This window comes from Azolla caroliniana, unplaced genomic scaffold (assembly GCF_043228905.1).
Source record: "Azolla caroliniana isolate FFs.n. ecotype wild unplaced genomic scaffold, voAzoCaro1.0.p SCAF_6, whole genome shotgun sequence".
Classification (NCBI taxonomy): domain Eukaryota; kingdom Viridiplantae; phylum Streptophyta; class Polypodiopsida; order Salviniales; family Salviniaceae; genus Azolla; species Azolla caroliniana.
Window position 1 is genome coordinate 5,836,177 of NW_028230441.1, and position 17,747 is coordinate 5,853,923.

General features: G+C 37.5%; 1 protein-coding gene across 2 annotated transcripts; it reads left to right on the forward strand.

The window, feature by feature from the left end:
• The first annotated feature begins 10,755 nt into the window (after positions 1-10,755).
• Positions 10,756-15,996, forward strand: LOC147862810 (uncharacterized). Of its 2 annotated transcripts, XM_087321530.1 has the most exons (11): positions 10,756-11,244; positions 12,011-12,080; positions 12,187-12,276; positions 12,396-12,512; positions 12,628-12,981; positions 13,067-13,476; positions 13,950-14,049; positions 14,157-14,216; positions 14,483-14,569; positions 14,693-14,821; positions 15,064-15,996. In XM_087321530.1, exons 1-11 carry the CDS (start codon positions 11,093-11,095, stop codon positions 15,400-15,402), a joined length of 1,908 nt encoding a protein of 635 aa, XP_087177656.1. In that variant the 5' UTR covers positions 10,756-11,092; the 3' UTR covers positions 15,403-15,996. The 2 variants fall into 2 exon arrangements, with proteins under 2 accessions (XP_087177656.1, XP_087177657.1); XM_087321531.1 differs by lacking the exon at positions 12,011-12,080 and having other exon boundaries at positions 11,121-11,244.
• Positions 15,997-17,747: the final 1,751 nt, after the last annotated feature.

Consider the following 17,747-nt stretch of genomic DNA (forward strand, 5'->3'; position numbering starts at 1 on the left):
TGAAATGCATCGGATTCTAGTTGAAATACCTATGTTTCAACCTGAATCTGATGTAGTGCATTGGATTCTAGTTGAAATACCTACGTTTCAACCCGAAATTGATGCAGTGCATCAAATTCTAGTATATTTGCACTAGAATCCGACGCAGTGCATCGGATTGTGGATTTTCCTACCACAATCAGATGCATATCACAATATTTATACAGAATAAAACAATAAATTATTATTCGATTTGTAAAAGCATCTTAATGGAATCTTTTGAATTGGGAAGAATATGACGTACTTGGCAACTTTCTTTCCCTTGTTCATGTTGGTAGGCTAGAGACGAGGTGCTTTTGCTTGTGAAAATATCGATTGTGCTCTAAGCTCTTAGAATTCTAAATCGTGATGGTGAGAATGAACTGTGGACCTTTCCTTATATAGGAATTTAAAATTTTAAAATTTTTATTTTATTAATTAATTAGGAAAAATCGATTTTTTAAAAAACAAATGCAATCTAATTACATACTACATAACTTCTTCTAGGTGATTATTTCCAAAAATCATTGTAACTATGTATGCATACAATAGTTGTTGCACAATCTTGTATAATTTCTAAAATAAAGGGAGGGTATTGAGAATGTAATCTTCTTCTAATAGAACATCTTTATTTCTTGTAGTCCCTTATGCTTTATAGAATAACTCATATTTCTCAATAAATGAGTACAAATATAGAAGAGTTCCAAAGGACTTGGGTCAACAGATGAACAATGATGCTTGTAATAATTCAAACTCACTATTCTCAATTCACCTTGTCAATGGGCCGGGTGAAAGTGGTACCCAATAGAGCGGAATGTGTGCAAGCTTCGAGCCTAATGCAACCTCTACAGATGATGTTGGTGTTACTCAACCTCTTACATTTAAAAGAATTCCTCGACATGTTAGTCAAAAGAGATTTAACTTTTTATGTTCTGATCGTCAGCTTGTTTGCGATTCAAGAAAGACATGTTGTGGCAATCTCTGTCTTTCTAAAATTGGAAAGGTAAACTTAAGGGGAACGCGGTAAAAGTATTTATCACTTAATGGTGAGGAGCAAGATACATTCCTTATTTTGCATATGCAACTTGTAATGGATCACAACGCAGGGCCTAATTCGACACATGTTGAATATTTCCTTAGACTAAGTACTAAGTGTTGTCGAGTTGCTTTCAAAATCACTCGTAGCATTGGGAATACTGAAGGGATCGTGGGTACCATTCGACAATAATGCATTTGGATGTCGAATTGGGCGGCATGCTATTAAACCCTAACCGCAATAGATAACTGCCACTTTCATAAATTACTTTGTGATTCACTATATGTAAATATAGGATAAAAAACTCTAAATGTAATTTCCAAAAGTGGGGCACTATTTTTTCCCATGCCACAATTACAGTTAATAAAAATCAAACTACATGCAATTCTGTTCTGCAATTTTGAATTGGATATCAAAACAAGAGATATAGAATTCACATCTTGCCATGAAATTATGTAGTTCTAAATTCCACTATGTTTTAAAAAACCATGTACGCATGCATCATACCTTTTTGAAAGTATGCTAAAACAAAGCATTTTTTAACATCTCACCATGAGTTGAAAAGAGAATGTGACATATTACTTGTTTCAAATGTCCCAATGTTTCTTTGTTCATTTGTTAACTCATTTACTTGTTGCGTTGTCGCGGATATCCGCAGCTTGTAGGTCGGCTGGGGCAAGACCACTGGGGTTTGGGACAAGGGAGGATGAGCTTGGGTTCTTTTAAAGTGGGCCAGATTGGGCCCTCATGTCCGATCAGACGGAGTCCATCTAGCAGTCGGCTCGTCCAGTTCTTCTTCCGACCTGTTTAGTTTGGTTGGCCGAATCGGATTTGACCGACTCGTTTGATCACATCGATATGGTTTCAGTCGATTGTCGGATACATTGACCTATTCGGACAAGCCCAATTCGACTAATCGTTGCGGCTTAGCCTGGCTCGGGTTTGAACGTTCAGTCTAGGTGGTCGCTTAGTGTTTTTCAACTTTGTTTGATCAATCGACTCAATCGTTCCCTTTTGTCAATCGGGCGCGATCGTGCACATATACATCCCACCATCCACTTTCCAATCTGACGTGATCTATTAGTTAAAAAGTAGAAATTTTTTAGTGACAATAGACGATTATTCCACTAGTAAACAACAAATGACACACATCTGATTAACAACAGAGACTGATATAGCTTTGCGTGGAGCCGACTAAATAACAATCAAATCACAACGAATACATGCAAGTGAGCCTCCAGTCAGGGAGCACACAAGCTCGCCACTGCGAGCGGAGGCCTCGCGGTAGTAATAGAGAACACTCTCACAAGGATACCAAAGTCTGAACACCAAAGCCCTCTCCAACCCCAAAATAGACGAGAGAGTCCAACAGTCACCAACCCTCCCCGTTTATAGCTTCACAGGGTGGGGTCATTGTTACAATGCAACCGTTACAACATTCCTTTCTTGATTTCCTCACCTACCCATGACTCTCCTCTCCTACGTGTGACTTAAAGTACATAATATTCTCTACTTTTCATGTTGAACTCCCATTTACCTTTCTTAATGTGCATGTGCATAAATCCCCTTTGCGTGCACAGGTGTGCATATGCCCAATTTTCCCACTTTTAGTAGACTTTCTTGCCGTTGTCAAAAATCTTCACAACAGTGTTGAAACCGCACATTTGAGTCGTGACGCCGTTGATCAACACCAGTGGTTGGTGAGTGATGCTCGGTGTGGAAGCTCGACGCTCAGCGATCAGAGGACCTGCCAAGCCCCATCATTCAGCGAGTGGCTTGTTGAACTCTTCTCCAACATTCGACGAACGACTCGTCGAATGATCGCCAATGTTTGACGAGCGACTCATTGAACACTCACCAACATTTGACAAACGACTCATCGAATGATCACCAACTTTCGACGAGCGACTCATCGAACACTCACCAATGTTTGACAAATGACTCGTTGAACAATCGTTGAACGTTCCACAAGGCCGAACGTTCGACGAGCTAAGATCAACGAGCCAGAAACCATCGGCCCAAGAGTAGATGATTGACACTGGGTGGGCTGAAGCCGGTTCGACCGTTCGATTGATATGCGATTCGGTCAAGAACCAACTTGGACGAATGACGCAAGCCGACACAACCGAAGATCGTCACACCGAGGGCCGTTGGGTGCCCAACTCCCTCATTTCCTCAACTCCCTAGCCCAAGACCCCGATGGTTCCGCCCAGCTGACCCGCAAGTGCGAATCTTCGTGACAACGTGAAATTTAATATTTTTAGTCTCATAGGTCATATTTGACATCCGAAGACGATAATAGAATCTATCTATCTATATGTCCTCGGCTCATCACATTCAATTTTGTGCAAGGTTAAATCTATAAATGAGAGACTTAGAGTGTGGACAGTTGTTGGTTTTCTTTGAGTAATAGATATTTGTAAAATGAGAGAGTCTTCTACATGACCTTCAATTATTGTATATGGTGACATAATACTCATTGTTTTGTGTAATTATCCAAAAACTAACATTGAATCATAATGGTCTCTTAGCATAGAACCATTCACAAATATAGTGCCCCTAATTTTGTGTGTGCTAACCACCTAGTGTTAATGCATAGTTGCATTTGTGGATACTCACCATTTGGCTAACATGCAACATGTTGCAATAGCTATTGTGCGAAATTTCACAATATAAGGCAAAATGCTACAATAGTACATTTCATACATGATTATAAAATAAACTTTTGTTGTCCCTACTACACATAAAAATATCACGTCCTTGATCCTCGTAATGGTCTCTATCATTGGGCCATTCACATATATAGTAGCCCTAGTTTTGTGTGTGCTCACCACCTAGTGTTAATGCACACTCGCCTTCGAGCATACTCACCATTTGGCTACCATGCAATATGTTGCAATAGCTATCATACGAAATTTCACAATGATTATAAGACAAAATGTTACAATAGTACATTTCATACATAATTATACAAGAAACTTTTGTTATCCCGACTACACATAAAAATATCATGTCATTTATCCTCATGTTATACAAAAAGAGAGTATAACATTCATTGGGTTCTTTTTGGCGAATCGGTTTTTTTAAGTTGTAGATCAACGTCCATTATGCTCTCCAATATCACCAAATACCAGTGTCATAACAAAATATCAAAGAAGATCATACCAACATTGCTAAGAAAACCTGACAATGGCAATGAGTCTTTGAAACTCAAGGAAGAAGACAGTGTGGGCAAAATGCTTGATTTTGATTTATTTGTTCAATTAGGTTCATAATATGATGAGAATTAATGTAAAGTAGGAGAGACACCTTTACTGGTAAAGAGGACGTATAAAAGATTACATGGTTTAGGGTTAAATATATTAAATAGCATGCCCCTTTATAGCACCTAGGTTTTGACTATTAACACTAGAATGGTTTTTTTCCTTTTTACTATGAAAAGGAGAAACACTACAAGTAAAGATAATGTCTTTGAGAGACTCCCGATTTATGTCAGATCTTGTCCCCACTTTTTCTAGAAGCGACTTTCTTAGTGAAAATGTAGTAATATAGACATATACATATACTGTATATATTCTAGGTAACCCTAGATAAGATGACAATTGTTTAGTGAGTATTTATGTCCTTTATTGAATCATAACCTCAACTTTTTTGAATGTATGTATATCTTACAAAATGTCGAAGTTATCAAAATGCAAATTTATTGTGACAGTTTGGAATAACTTGTCTTCGCCATGTTCTGAAACGATAAGCTCATAAACTCAAGCCTATGCATTCCAACATATTATTAAATGTCGTCATTGATTTTGGAGATAATCTTGCAAAAGCCCAAGAAAACCATGTTTGAAACAAATATAATTAATAGATTTGGTGCGAAACTATTGTTGTCTACATTTGTAAGACCTACAAAGAGATGAATGACAATATGCTTAATCACAAAATACCAAGGCATAATCTATACAATAACGATAGCTCTCACGTTTCGGTGGTATTCAATGAGTAAATTTGGCTATATGATGATAAACCTATACAATTGGGAACATGGGTTTTAATTATGGTTTACATGTCATTTTGCAATAGTTATTAAGGATTATTTTTGTAGTCTTTGACAGGTATACTCCAGTATGAACATCTCTAGTGATTGAACTACAATATTTTATTGTGTTGATTAACAATCAGCAACGGTTCAGTTCATTTTGAGAGTGTCCAAACCAAACCGCTTTTAAATAATAAAAACCGAGCTGAATTGAACCACAAAACCGTTTAAACTGAACCGTTAGGTAAAAATCGAAATCATTAAACCGCTAAAAGCACAGTTTCGGTTTTCAACTTAGGTCAAATTTAAAAATTAAAAATTTTCATTATTTCAAATTTTAATTTTTCAAACATTTGAAGATTTTTCCTAAAATTCGAGAATTAGGCTTTAAAATGAAAAGTTGTTTAGAAAATAAATAAATATTTTTTAAATTATTTAAAATCGTTAAACCGAATCAACCCGTTTTAGCCATTAACCCACGGTTTTGTGGTTTGGTTCAGTTCAAACCGAACTGTTGTTGATGTTTAATTTTACATACTATTGTTTGATGTTTAGGTGTAGTACTATTAGTTGTAAACTTGTAATTAGTATGATGGTAGGGTGATGTCAATATGGACAGGTTTTCCATTGTATATTAAGAAAAAGGTTTGATACTATTATGAAGTTATTTATACTACATTTCTTGATGGCATTTGTTTGATTGTTCAAGCCATTAGGCATGATTACAAAAACAATGCATTTGGTGAACCCAAATATGTGATTACATTCATAGTGTTTCCCTTACTTTCATGTTTACCTAAGGACTCTATAAATTACCCTTAGGAAATGAAAGGACTGGTTATGTCTCCCCGATGTATATTTACATTCATCCATGCCAACAAGAGCATGAGGAACCCATGAATTTAGACCATGTTTTCACACACACATTGAATGTGGAGAACTTCTACGATGTGTTAAAAATATTTTGTGGTGACCATGATAAGTGTTTGTAAACGCGCTTATTATCTGGACATATATCGTTGAGAATATTTCTACAAAATTTGATGCCAAGTGGATATGAAGAATCAGAAGTACATGAGAATTACGGGAAACACTAATATTATCTCTTGTATAAAGGGGGAATACAATACATACGAAGTCTCACAACATGACATTACGTACTAAATCATGATACAGTAAAATATATAGCCTTTATAGCTATAACTAAAATAGGGGCACTTTACATCTTGCATAACTGTAGAATGGAATACATATTGTTATGATGATAAAACCATGATGTTTGCAACATTAAATTTGTGGGTTCAGCATTGTTTTTGTCATAAAAGCCCACGTCTAATTAGGTTGAGTCACCAACACTAATTGATTGCTCATAACAATCGTTTTGATAACTCATTTAGGGGAAACGATAGTTTACAACTCTAACAACGATGAATAATATGAATGAAATATATGTGACTACATTTACACACGATATTTGTATGGTTGTTACATCCCATGTCTAGAGTCCACGATAAGAAAGAACAAAATGAATCACACCAAAATGAATGAACACCTACATATATTATGACGCAATATATAGGTCGCAAGGCCTATTATGCACCTATTCTTTTTGTATATAATGGAGTCATTACATGTTAAACCACAATGTGAAACAACGTCTTTGTATGTCAAAAAACAACTCGCGACGTGAACTTATGGTAAATCTTTTAGTATTAACTTTAGGAAACAAAACTAATTGGGGCGTGAAAGAGGTTTGTAAAGCCATATTTTTAGAGCATGCCTCTAGTGTGCATGATTTAAAAAACAACAATTGCATATAATTTATAACGAGCTTGACATCAAACACCTTTGCTATGGTTGCAAAGCACAAACACCTTGAGCGCTGGTGAAGAATTTTGAAGGTGTAACCTTGTGAATCTATAGTTGCCAATTCTTACTTGGATGAGATATATAGAGCCTCTTGTATCATTATAAAAAGGAGTGACTTTGATCCCATACTTTAGCATGCGATGACTTTGCAAACCTAGATATATTGGTAAAACTTGTCCTCGTGATTACCAAGTGGACTTAATGTTATTTCTTACATGGCACTAATGTTTTGTTCACAAAATGGATCAACGCAATTGAAAATATCACAAAAGAGGCAAGTGATGTAATGAGATATAACGTACTTCAAAATCTTGGTTTCCAAGTTCATAATGTTTGTCACATTGATATAAAAAAAGGAAGACCATGCTTGTGCATATTTTAAATAAAATTATAAAACAAGGAGATAAGCTAGATGACCTAAAATATCAAAAGTGAGATTGCATAGAGGCGGATGATATTTGTAACATAGGTACCCCAGAAGGAAATGTGCAAGGATATAATACACATGAAAGAAATAATACGTGGGAAAGGTTAGCACATCCTCGTAACATAAGTAGTCCGAGAAGACATACAAGGACACATGGAATGAGATAAGAATAAACAACAGAAACGGTCAATAGGTAAGTTGGATATTTGTGTAATGTTACTCTTAAGTACAACACATGTGTTTCACAGTTTATAACCTTACATATATGATATCACATGCGTTGAAGGCTTAAGATAAATAAGAATTGTCAGTCACATTTCCATGCATTAAATGTGTCCTTTCTTTAATGTGTGAATAACCCTTTTGGATGATGCCATTTGGTATCTAAAAGAAGGTCGTTATGGATTTAAAACACTTTTTTGTTGAACTCACGTATTATTCCTATATATTTGTGAGAGGTGAGACATCATTTGCTAGCATACATGTGAAAGTATTGCATTTATACATCATTTACAATACTTTGGAGATGCCTGTCCATTTTATATAGTATTATAATTTTTAGAAAAAACATGATGGTGCAATATCAAAACTTGTGCTTTGATAATAGGTTGAATTGCTCACATCGACTTTTTGGGAGCCTTTACATGCCCCCTACATTAGTACTTATTTTTCTAAGAAAAAGATACTACCTTAGTTTTACAAAAATGCCCTAAGGTTGCACATGAAATACGTACATAAAGGTAATTACCCTCTTTTTTTTACCAATGTTAAGTTCTAACCGTTGGTTAAATAGATGCTTCGGTATAGAGTAGAACCACTCCACCTTGTCAAAAAACGCCTATAAAATATACATTTGTCCAATATGGCATAAAACTCCAAACTTCAAAGAACCCTACTAGTGTCATCCTTTATGCTATCCAAATAACCTCTCAGATTATGCACAATCTTAGTCCAAATCTTGGTTATTGTCTCAGTAGGGCCTTTCTATCATATTTTGGAAATATCTTCAAGGACACTGCCTTCCAAATATACCAAATCATAATACTACTTACAAATTGCCATATTTCAAAATTTCCAATCACTATTTGTGGATTTTGGGGTATATTTGTTTTTTGTATAAAAGCATGTCTAAGAGAAATAACACTTGCAACATCCCCTTGCATGATTACTTACACGTTGTGGACTCAAAACAATATCCAAATTTTACTTTCAAATTATATAAATATGACTGGTAAAGGATATAAAAATTACCACGATTGTGGGTTCATGGATAGAGCAAGGTACTTGATGTTGTCTTTTTCATGTATAAAAAAATATTCATAATCTTAGGTCAAGATCATGCAACATTGATCGTTAGTCACCATTTTTTACTGTTTGCCATCTTCTTCAAAACTTACTAAAGTAAAATTAGGCTTGAAGTCATGCACATTAGCAATTTGCTCATAAATAATGGTTCTATAAATTTGTTTTCCACAACCTCCGATTAAAAAGAATGACATTGGATATAGAACAAGAAATAGAAAAAAGATAACATTACAAAGAGAATTGATCGAGAACTACGTCATGCACGCGTCGCCTTTGTAAATCGAGCCAAATAATTAAGAGAGGATGTATATGTCCAAGGATATCATCAATTAAACATAACGAATTGAGATTATTCATAGAAACTTTGCCTTTGCAAATCGAGACAATTTAGTTTGGCTTTGTGCATGATAACAAATTTGCTTCTTAGTAAATGACCCACAAAAAAATTGGCTAGGAATCAAAATATGATGTGAAAACCAAAGGATAATGTATTGATGAGGATCAATTGAGTAGTCCATTCACAATTCCTCTTTGCAAGTTGTGCCATTTAAATTAAAGGACATGGTACATGGCCAAGGTAAGGTTCGAGTAAGGAACATCTTATATTCCCTTCGAAGCAATAAAATGCCCAATAACCAAAATTGAGATTGTCAATATAGAAACGTTGGCCTTGGAGCATGTTTAAAAAAAAATGTAAATGACAAACTCAATGTGGAACCTACAATTAACAAAGATTGTTAAGCAAGTGAGACTTCTTTATTTGTACGGTGTACCCTATTTGATTCTTCAATTGTTATTGATGTTTACTTCTGTTTAGCATACTAATCTAATGTAATGATTTCCTTTACCCAATTGAGTTAATCCATTTATTTTCTTTATTCACAATCTATTTGATTCTTGAATTGTTATTGATGTTTACATTTATAGCTGAATGATCTACTCGAACGATTTCCTTTACCCAACTAAGTTAATGAATTGATTTTCTTTATTCGCACTCTATTTTGAATCTTCAATTGTTATTGGTGTTTGCTTTTGTTTAGTGGGCTGATCTATTGCAATGATTTTCTTGACCCGATTAAGGGAGAATAACAACAATTCTCCAACGGTGAGGTTGCCAACACGGAGGCGACATAGATACATAATTATTGGTGCAAATTGCAATGCGATTGGTAATATAAGTTAGATCCACGCAAATTAAGGTGTTAAAGAAATGGTGATTTTTTAGGTGGATTGTTGGGATCATTGACTTGCGCAGGGTATGAAATAATTGTCTATTCATAAAAAGTCGATGTCTTCCTCAACCTAGAAACCAAACCCATGAAGCCGAAAACTTCATGCACTTTGCCAACAATTAGTAACTTCGAGTAACTTTTGACATTGTCAATGTTACAAGAGATATGGTAGGATCTCTTGATCAAGAGAGGGAGAGTGAGAGATGTAGCTTAGTTGGTAAGGTTGCCCAATGGAGACCAGGAGGTCATGGGTTCAAAGTTAAACCATACATTCCACGTTGGCATCTAGTGAATTAAGAGATATGTATGAAATATATAATAGAGAGGTGAGAGAAATTGGGTTTCGAACCCAAGACGTAGAGACAACTTACCAATAGGGTAAGCTAATTACGATAAAGAGAGAGAGGACAACCAAGTCATTTGGAAGGTTGGGCTTCCTAATAACCCCCACATGTGTGGAACCATCCATGTCCAATCCTTCTCTCTCTCTCTCTTTCTCTCTTGCGGTTTCACACACAGACACACACACGCACAATGTTTACCTCTCTCTCTCTCTAGCTGTTTCACATACACACACACACATTCTCTCTCTTTCTGTTTCACACAATCACACACATACCACACCACACCACACACACACACACATTCTCTCTCTCTCTCTCTCTATCTCTCTCTTTCTCATTTCTCACTCTAATGCTTTTCCATCGAGTAGGATGGGGGGGGGGCTTCTTTCACCAAAGACTGACTAAGCTCTTTCTGTTGGGTTCCTTTCACAAATTTAATGCTCTGGTGTTTATTCTCTCTCTTCCCCTGTTCTCTCTCTCTCTCTCTCTCTCTCTCTCTCTCCATATCTTTCTTAGCTTCTCTTCACTTTTCATTCTTATATAGCTTTAATTCCCCCACCCACCTGCCATTTCCTCTGTTTCTCCTCCCCTGTCTCTTCTTTCCACCCAGTAGTGATTCAGCTGAAACAATATATCTTAAAGTCAAACAAATAACAAAACAGAGGAGCTCGTCATCATCATTATCATCATCATCAGTAGCAAACAGAATAAAAGAAGAAGAAGAAGAAGAAGAAGAAGAAGAAGAGGGATAAGGAAGAGAAAAGGGAAAATGACTTTGTTCATGAATTTTCACTTCAGGGGTGGAATTGGGTTATAGATATTATCATGCTGGAAGGCATGGCTAGAAGACCAACATCACTAGTTCATGAATTAAAAAAGGAGTCCATTTTAGAACTAAAAGCCCATTGCAACTCTTCTCCTTCACCATCTTCACTACCATCATCATATTACAAGAGTTCACATTGCCGATCGAGAAGGTATTGAATTCCTTTCGCCAATTCTTGCAATTTTGGTAGAAAATGCGCTATGGGTTATGGCCTTAACGTAAGGTTTCACGAGGAACTTTTATGCTCCACCATAAAGTCTCAAAAAATTAAACCTTCAAACGTTTCTCAATTTGTTTTAGTTAGCATAAATTATCTGCACTTTGAATCCTTAATGTCATTTTCTTTATAAATAATGTGATGGATTCAGTAGTTTGGACTTACATTTGAAGTCCAAGGCAATTAAGATTTCACATGGAACATGTTTTGCATTCAATAATGAAGCTTCAAAAGCTTGAATGTGAACCCCTCAAAGATTTCATAATTACTGTCAAGTATATGTACATATTACTGATATTTTATGTGTAATTCTTTTGAATTTAGCTGATTTTCATTTTGCAAACAGTTCAAACAAAATTTAGGCTTCATTAGCAGCCCACAATTGGTTTTCAAATTGGAGCACTTTATGATAAGATGTATGCTACTCTGTGCTGTTTATGAGCATATGAATAACCTTAAGGAATCGGTAGATTTATTGTATTTATATTCTAAGTGCTTAATATATATATATATATTAGTAGCATTTCCTCTTAGTCTTTGGTAAACATTGTTCGAAAAGACTAGTTTGAAATGTTATATATACAAATACTTTTGTGAGTTTTTTTTCTTTTTGATTTTCTATGTGCACATAACATATGCAATCATCTTCTTTTATTTTCTTTCTTGCATGGAATTCTATTACAATCTTATTTTACTACAGTGCTCCAGAGAATGCCTATGATTTGGAGAGCAGGGATAAAATATCACTGAGTAACTTCCAACATATGCAGGTTAATAATTTCAGCTCAAAAGGTTTACTTCTTGTTAGTGAATTCTTCACGGAAAGCTTTATATCCTAACTCATTGACATGAATCATCACTATATTTCATTTTTAGTCCTTGGTTCAAGTATTGTCACAAAATGATGAGGATGGACGAGAGAGGCGACACTCTTTGCATAATCGAAGGGCTGCTCTGGAACAAAATGTAAGCAGTTCTTTTCTCTTCTTATTTGTTTATTCTGGGATTTTTGCTCTTAAGTCTAAATTTTCGCTTGAGGTGTGAATTCTTGCATCATGTTATATTTTTTTATGTTGTGTGCTTAGGTAGAAGAGCTTCAAAAACAGCTCAAGAACCAACAAGCTGTGAGGCATGCCCTTGAAACAGCTATGGGCCAATCATCAGAGGCAATATCGACGGTTCATCAGTACCTTACACCACAAGTAAGTAACAAAAGAACATGCATTTTCAAGTTCAAGACATGGTGCATATTAAAGCAAAGTATATAATTGTTCTTATTATTGATACTTGCTTTTTGAACTGGTTTTGTACGTAAAGGCCCAAGAGATTTTGTATGAGATAAGCATCCTTGAGGAGGAAGTGGGAGAGCTTGAGCAGCAAGTGCTGTCTGTTTACCGCGACATTTTCACTCGGTGCTTTTCTCACTCGTTATCTAATGTTGGGCAAAAGAATGGAGCTCAAACTGAGCTCATGATCTATGATGAAGTTCAGAATATGCAACATCAAAAACCTCAATTAGAGCACATCAAATTACAAAATGTACCTGGCACTAATATTCGCAACGATTCTTTGGTGCCAATCCACCCACAATTAGGTGATGCGAGTAGTAAATCCAATGAAGCAATGAGCTTGGGCAATCTTCCTCACTCTCAGAACCTTGTGCACTACAAGGTAGTATATCTTCACAAAAGAGTTTTCGTAAGAATAAAGTGTCTTGTCTCAAGTAGACTTGTATATATGATGCTTGTCCTTGTAGACCATCCCGAAGATCAGCACTGGTGGCTCTCTGAATGAAGATGGGCCAAGATCCTTGAGAGACTATCTATCCGCAACACCGAACAAGTTGTCAGAAGAGTTGATCCGTTGCATGGTAACTATCTATTGCAAGCTTTCAGATCCTGCACCGACGAATCTTCCAGTGCCAGACTCTCCATCTTCATCAACATCATCATCAACGAGTTTGTCTTCGATACATGGCATTCTTAGTGATGGATGGTCTCCTGGACACAAAGCCGAACATTCATATGATGAATTGTTGATCGACCCATTTCAAGTAAAAGGTAAAAGTGGAGTACCTAGGGCTTATAGCTGCATGGTAGAAGTTCCGTGGATCTGTGTGGATAAAGAGAGGTTAAGTCATGCTGCGCGCCTGCTACGTGAGTTCAGGTAATCAGTCAGACAATATGTAGACTCAACAATAGTTATCTGAGAATATTCCTATATCCATGCAATACAAGGGAAGTGAGAGCCAAGATGTTATGAGCATACTACACTATTAGGAGTTAATTAAGGCTTGAGAGATGCACATGGGTACCCTTTCAATAGTCAGAAAGGGTAAGACTATGTCTATACTATAGCCATCCAAAGATTACAGAGGTTGTGCCTAGCAAAGGCCGTCCAACAGCTAAAGAGCATACTCTAACTTCAATAACTCCTAATAGTGTAATAATAATAAACTCACTATAAGTAATAGGTTTGGCATAATGGTTCTGACCCTTTCAGGTTAAGCCATAGCCATAGGTCAGGTACACTCAACTCCAGACCCTGCCCTTAGTTGTTGCCATTAATGGCGACTGACCTCTCCATTAAGAGAAAGAATACAAGGAAAGTGGTAACTAAGATGTGCATATCTTGTTCAGGTCAATGGTTGAGCAGCTAGAGAAGGTCGATCCTAGTAAACTCAAGCATGATGAGAAGTTAGCATTTTGGATCAACATCTACAACGCCCTTCTCATGCATGTAATGAAACATTGAGCAGAATTGTTGTAATAATGATATGAAGCTAGTGTGAAGTTTTTTATATACGCTGCAAAAGAGTTCAATGTTTTGATTCTTCGATTTGTCAGGCATATCTGGCCTATGGAATACCTCGTAACCAGCTGAAACGCATGACTCTGCTTCAACGAGTAAGAAACTGAAGCTAATTTTTCCTCTTTCGTACTCTCAAATTTGGTGGGGATGAAGAGTGCTGTTTGTCACTCAAAGCGTCCTTTTGTATTTGCATAGGAATGTACATGTAGTCTTATGTTCAGGAATGCATCTTGTTATATGCATAGGAATGAAAGTCATGTGTGCAGGAATGCATGTGATATTTGTATGTTATTGTTTTATCATATTGAATTGTTTTCATCGTTCTCTCTATACATCATGCCGACATATGTTTATCATGAAGGCTGCATATAGAATTGGAGGGCGCTCTATAAATGCTTATACGATCGAGCACTCCATTTTGGGATTTCGATCGCATCGTCCAACTCAGGTAGACATTACATGATGCATAGATATACAAACATACATATGCGCTAAATACTAGACATAATGAAATACTGGCAACGCATATGATCTATGGAGTTCACACATTCCATCTTTATTTTTTGTGAAGTGGATGCAAAGTTTGTTACTATCGGGGTCCAAGCTCAAATCTGGTGACGAACGGAGATCGTATGCGATTAAAAATTCAGAACCTCTTGTTTGCTTTGCATTATGCTGCGGCGGGTGGTCAGATCCTGCGGTATGCTGTCAAGAGTTTTTGATACTTCATTTTGATAAATCAAACTTCGCACACATAGTGGAAATGTCATCGTATTAAATACTATCTCGGTCACAAGTTTTTGCTAGTTTTTGGTAATTGAGTTTTCTGTTGTGGACATGGTGGAAAATGATCATATAACCATAGATTATGTCAAGAAAAAAGAAAAAAGAAAGCTGATCTTCCTTTCATTGGTTTATGTGGCATCCATACTTTTTGAGCAGGTCAGAGTGTACACATCAAAGAACGTGAATGAAGAACTAGATGCTGCAAGATCTGAATACTTACAAGCCAGCATTGGATTCCGCAATGATAAGAAGGTACTTCTACCGAAGATCTTGGAGTGGTATGCAAGAGAAGCATCGATTTCATCAAGTGCTCTTCTAGAATGGTTATCTCATCACATAGATGAGAAAGAGAAGGATATCTTGCTCAAATGCATCCGATCAAGGCCGAACAAGAATGCATCTCATTGCATAGAGTGGCAGCCCTACAACTTTAACTTCAGATACATGTTTCATCCTAAGGCTCAACGCATCGCCCCTTGCTGGTTAACCATCTAATGTTCGCGAAGAGGTTGAGGGTGTGTTCCATTCATGTTATATGGTTCGAGAATCAACCCTCGATTACTTGAGGATTTACAGGCCTAGTATTTATTGATGATGTGTTTCAGCAGTTCAACATTTTGCAATCGTGATGATTGGCGCGACATATTGAAAGTTTTGAGAAGGGATCGAGTGGCCTGTCAACCCAATGATGCATCTTATCATTATTCCCTTTACCTTATAAAAACAAGATAGACATCTACTTTATGACAATATTCACTATTGTTTTAGGCAGTGAACACCCCCTCAATATTGCCCAATAATAACTTTGAGCCCAAGGCTCCTTCTAATTGCTAACGGTTCAACATCTCAAAAATGAGCTCATATTACTGCTGGCAAAATGAGGTCTAGATAACAAACATGTTTTTGAAGACAGACAAACTTTACACATGGGAGACACTTCTATTCAAAACCAACCCATTTCCAAGTCGGATTGTAATTAAGTTATTATAAATTCTAAAGCCAAAACTACATGTCTACATGCATCGTAATAACAACACAATTTTACGAGGATTATTCGTAGTGGAGAATTAATCAAAGCCTTATTGTCTCTACTATTGTCATTATGGCTCTAAAATGATAGGGAATCAAGTTTAATAAAATCATTACTTATAAGTAGACAATTTTGAATATTTTGTGGTTCTTGAATATATGAATTGACATGTTGTGCTATTTCATGTTCTCAAGTTTCAACATATTCCACAAATGTTCATGCATAAACATCCCATATTTGTCATGGACATAGGAACATAAATTGGAGAGATTTTGTGTCTTTCAATGAAAATTGGATTTGTGGATTTAAAAATAAAAAAATTAACAAGATCTTATGATTAGGCTTTGTATAAAAAATTGCCAATGTTGAGTATATTTGCGATATCCAGAATTTTTGTAACTCTTTAGAGACTTTGGCATGTGATTTATATTGTGAAGGCAAAGAATATTTTTTCCTCTATAATGTTTGTTAGAATATTCTTTGGGATGGGTACATGATACGACTCGTATGGTTAAATTTATTGCAAGAAAATATTTTTAGCAATCAATTGTTCACATTGTTTTGTTACTTACTGTATCAATGCTATTTCTTTAATGAGTGCCCACATTGACAATCAATTGTTAACATAATTCTCTAATATTGTTGACAAGTATAACATTATAAAATTCCTTTACGCTGTCGAGATGTTTCGCAAGTGCGTGTGGATATGAGGCGGGACCGCGGGGGCCTCGAACCAAAGAGCAAGCGAGGGGGGAGAAAGAGAGAGAGCCGGCTACGCAGGGCCGGGGATACACAGGGACACGGCCCTTCAGCACGGAGAACGCGAACAGACACCGACACAGACAGATGCGAACGACTAAAGATGTATATTAACAAAAATGGCTAACACGACTACAACCCACGATGGGGCTCAGGTTGGTTACAACCGAACAAGCCGGCGAACAGATGCCGATACTTGTCCGCTTCGATGCACAAAAGGAATGGGGGAATGGGGGGTAGCAGGTTGGAGGTGCTGCCGGAAGCACTCGGGCGTTCCTCGAAACAGCGCGAGCCTCCCCGGAACCCTGCACAGAAAGCTATGGAACTCCAGAAGGAGGGAAGCAGAGAGAGAGAAGCCTCCAGAAACGGTCCGACAGCACTTCCTCCTCTCCGCGCGAGATCCCTGCAACAGCTCTTTCCCGCTCCTTATATAGCCCGCCGAGCAGGCCGTCGTGTCAGCTTTATTCCCTGTCCCTTTTGGACAGGGATCCGCTCCGTTTTTCACGCGTCCGCGTAGTTACGCCGCCGACTCGTACAGTTCGCGCGCGCCACCGAAAAGACTGTTCGCGCGGTCTTTGTCTCCACGTGAGTTAGGGCCCGTTCCTGCCGATTATCCTCCTTATTCGCTTCTATGTACAACTTGGAGCGTGCGCGCGTGAAGAACCGGTTCCCACGCCTTGGTGTGCCGATTCCGCCTATGGACGGTTTTCTTCACGACATCCGCCCCCACCTAACCGCGCATCCTCCGGTATGCGCCAAGAGAGTTGGGACGGAGAAAACCGGCCCGTCTTCATTCCTCGCCCGTCGGTTCTTCCTCGTTTTCGGATCGTTCGTCACTGCCGACCAGGAGAGCCGGGTCGGGCTCGTCGTCGTGTCGCTTCTTGAACGCTTTGATCCGCTTCCCTGCAACCGGTATCGCCATTCTCGTGCCGTCGAGTTCCGCCAGGTGATATGTCCCGTTGCCATTGGCGCTCCGTACCGCGTAAGGCCCAAACCACCTTCGTGCGAACTTCCGTGTAGCTCGGTGCTGGTTGTCGAGGCTGCTGTCGTA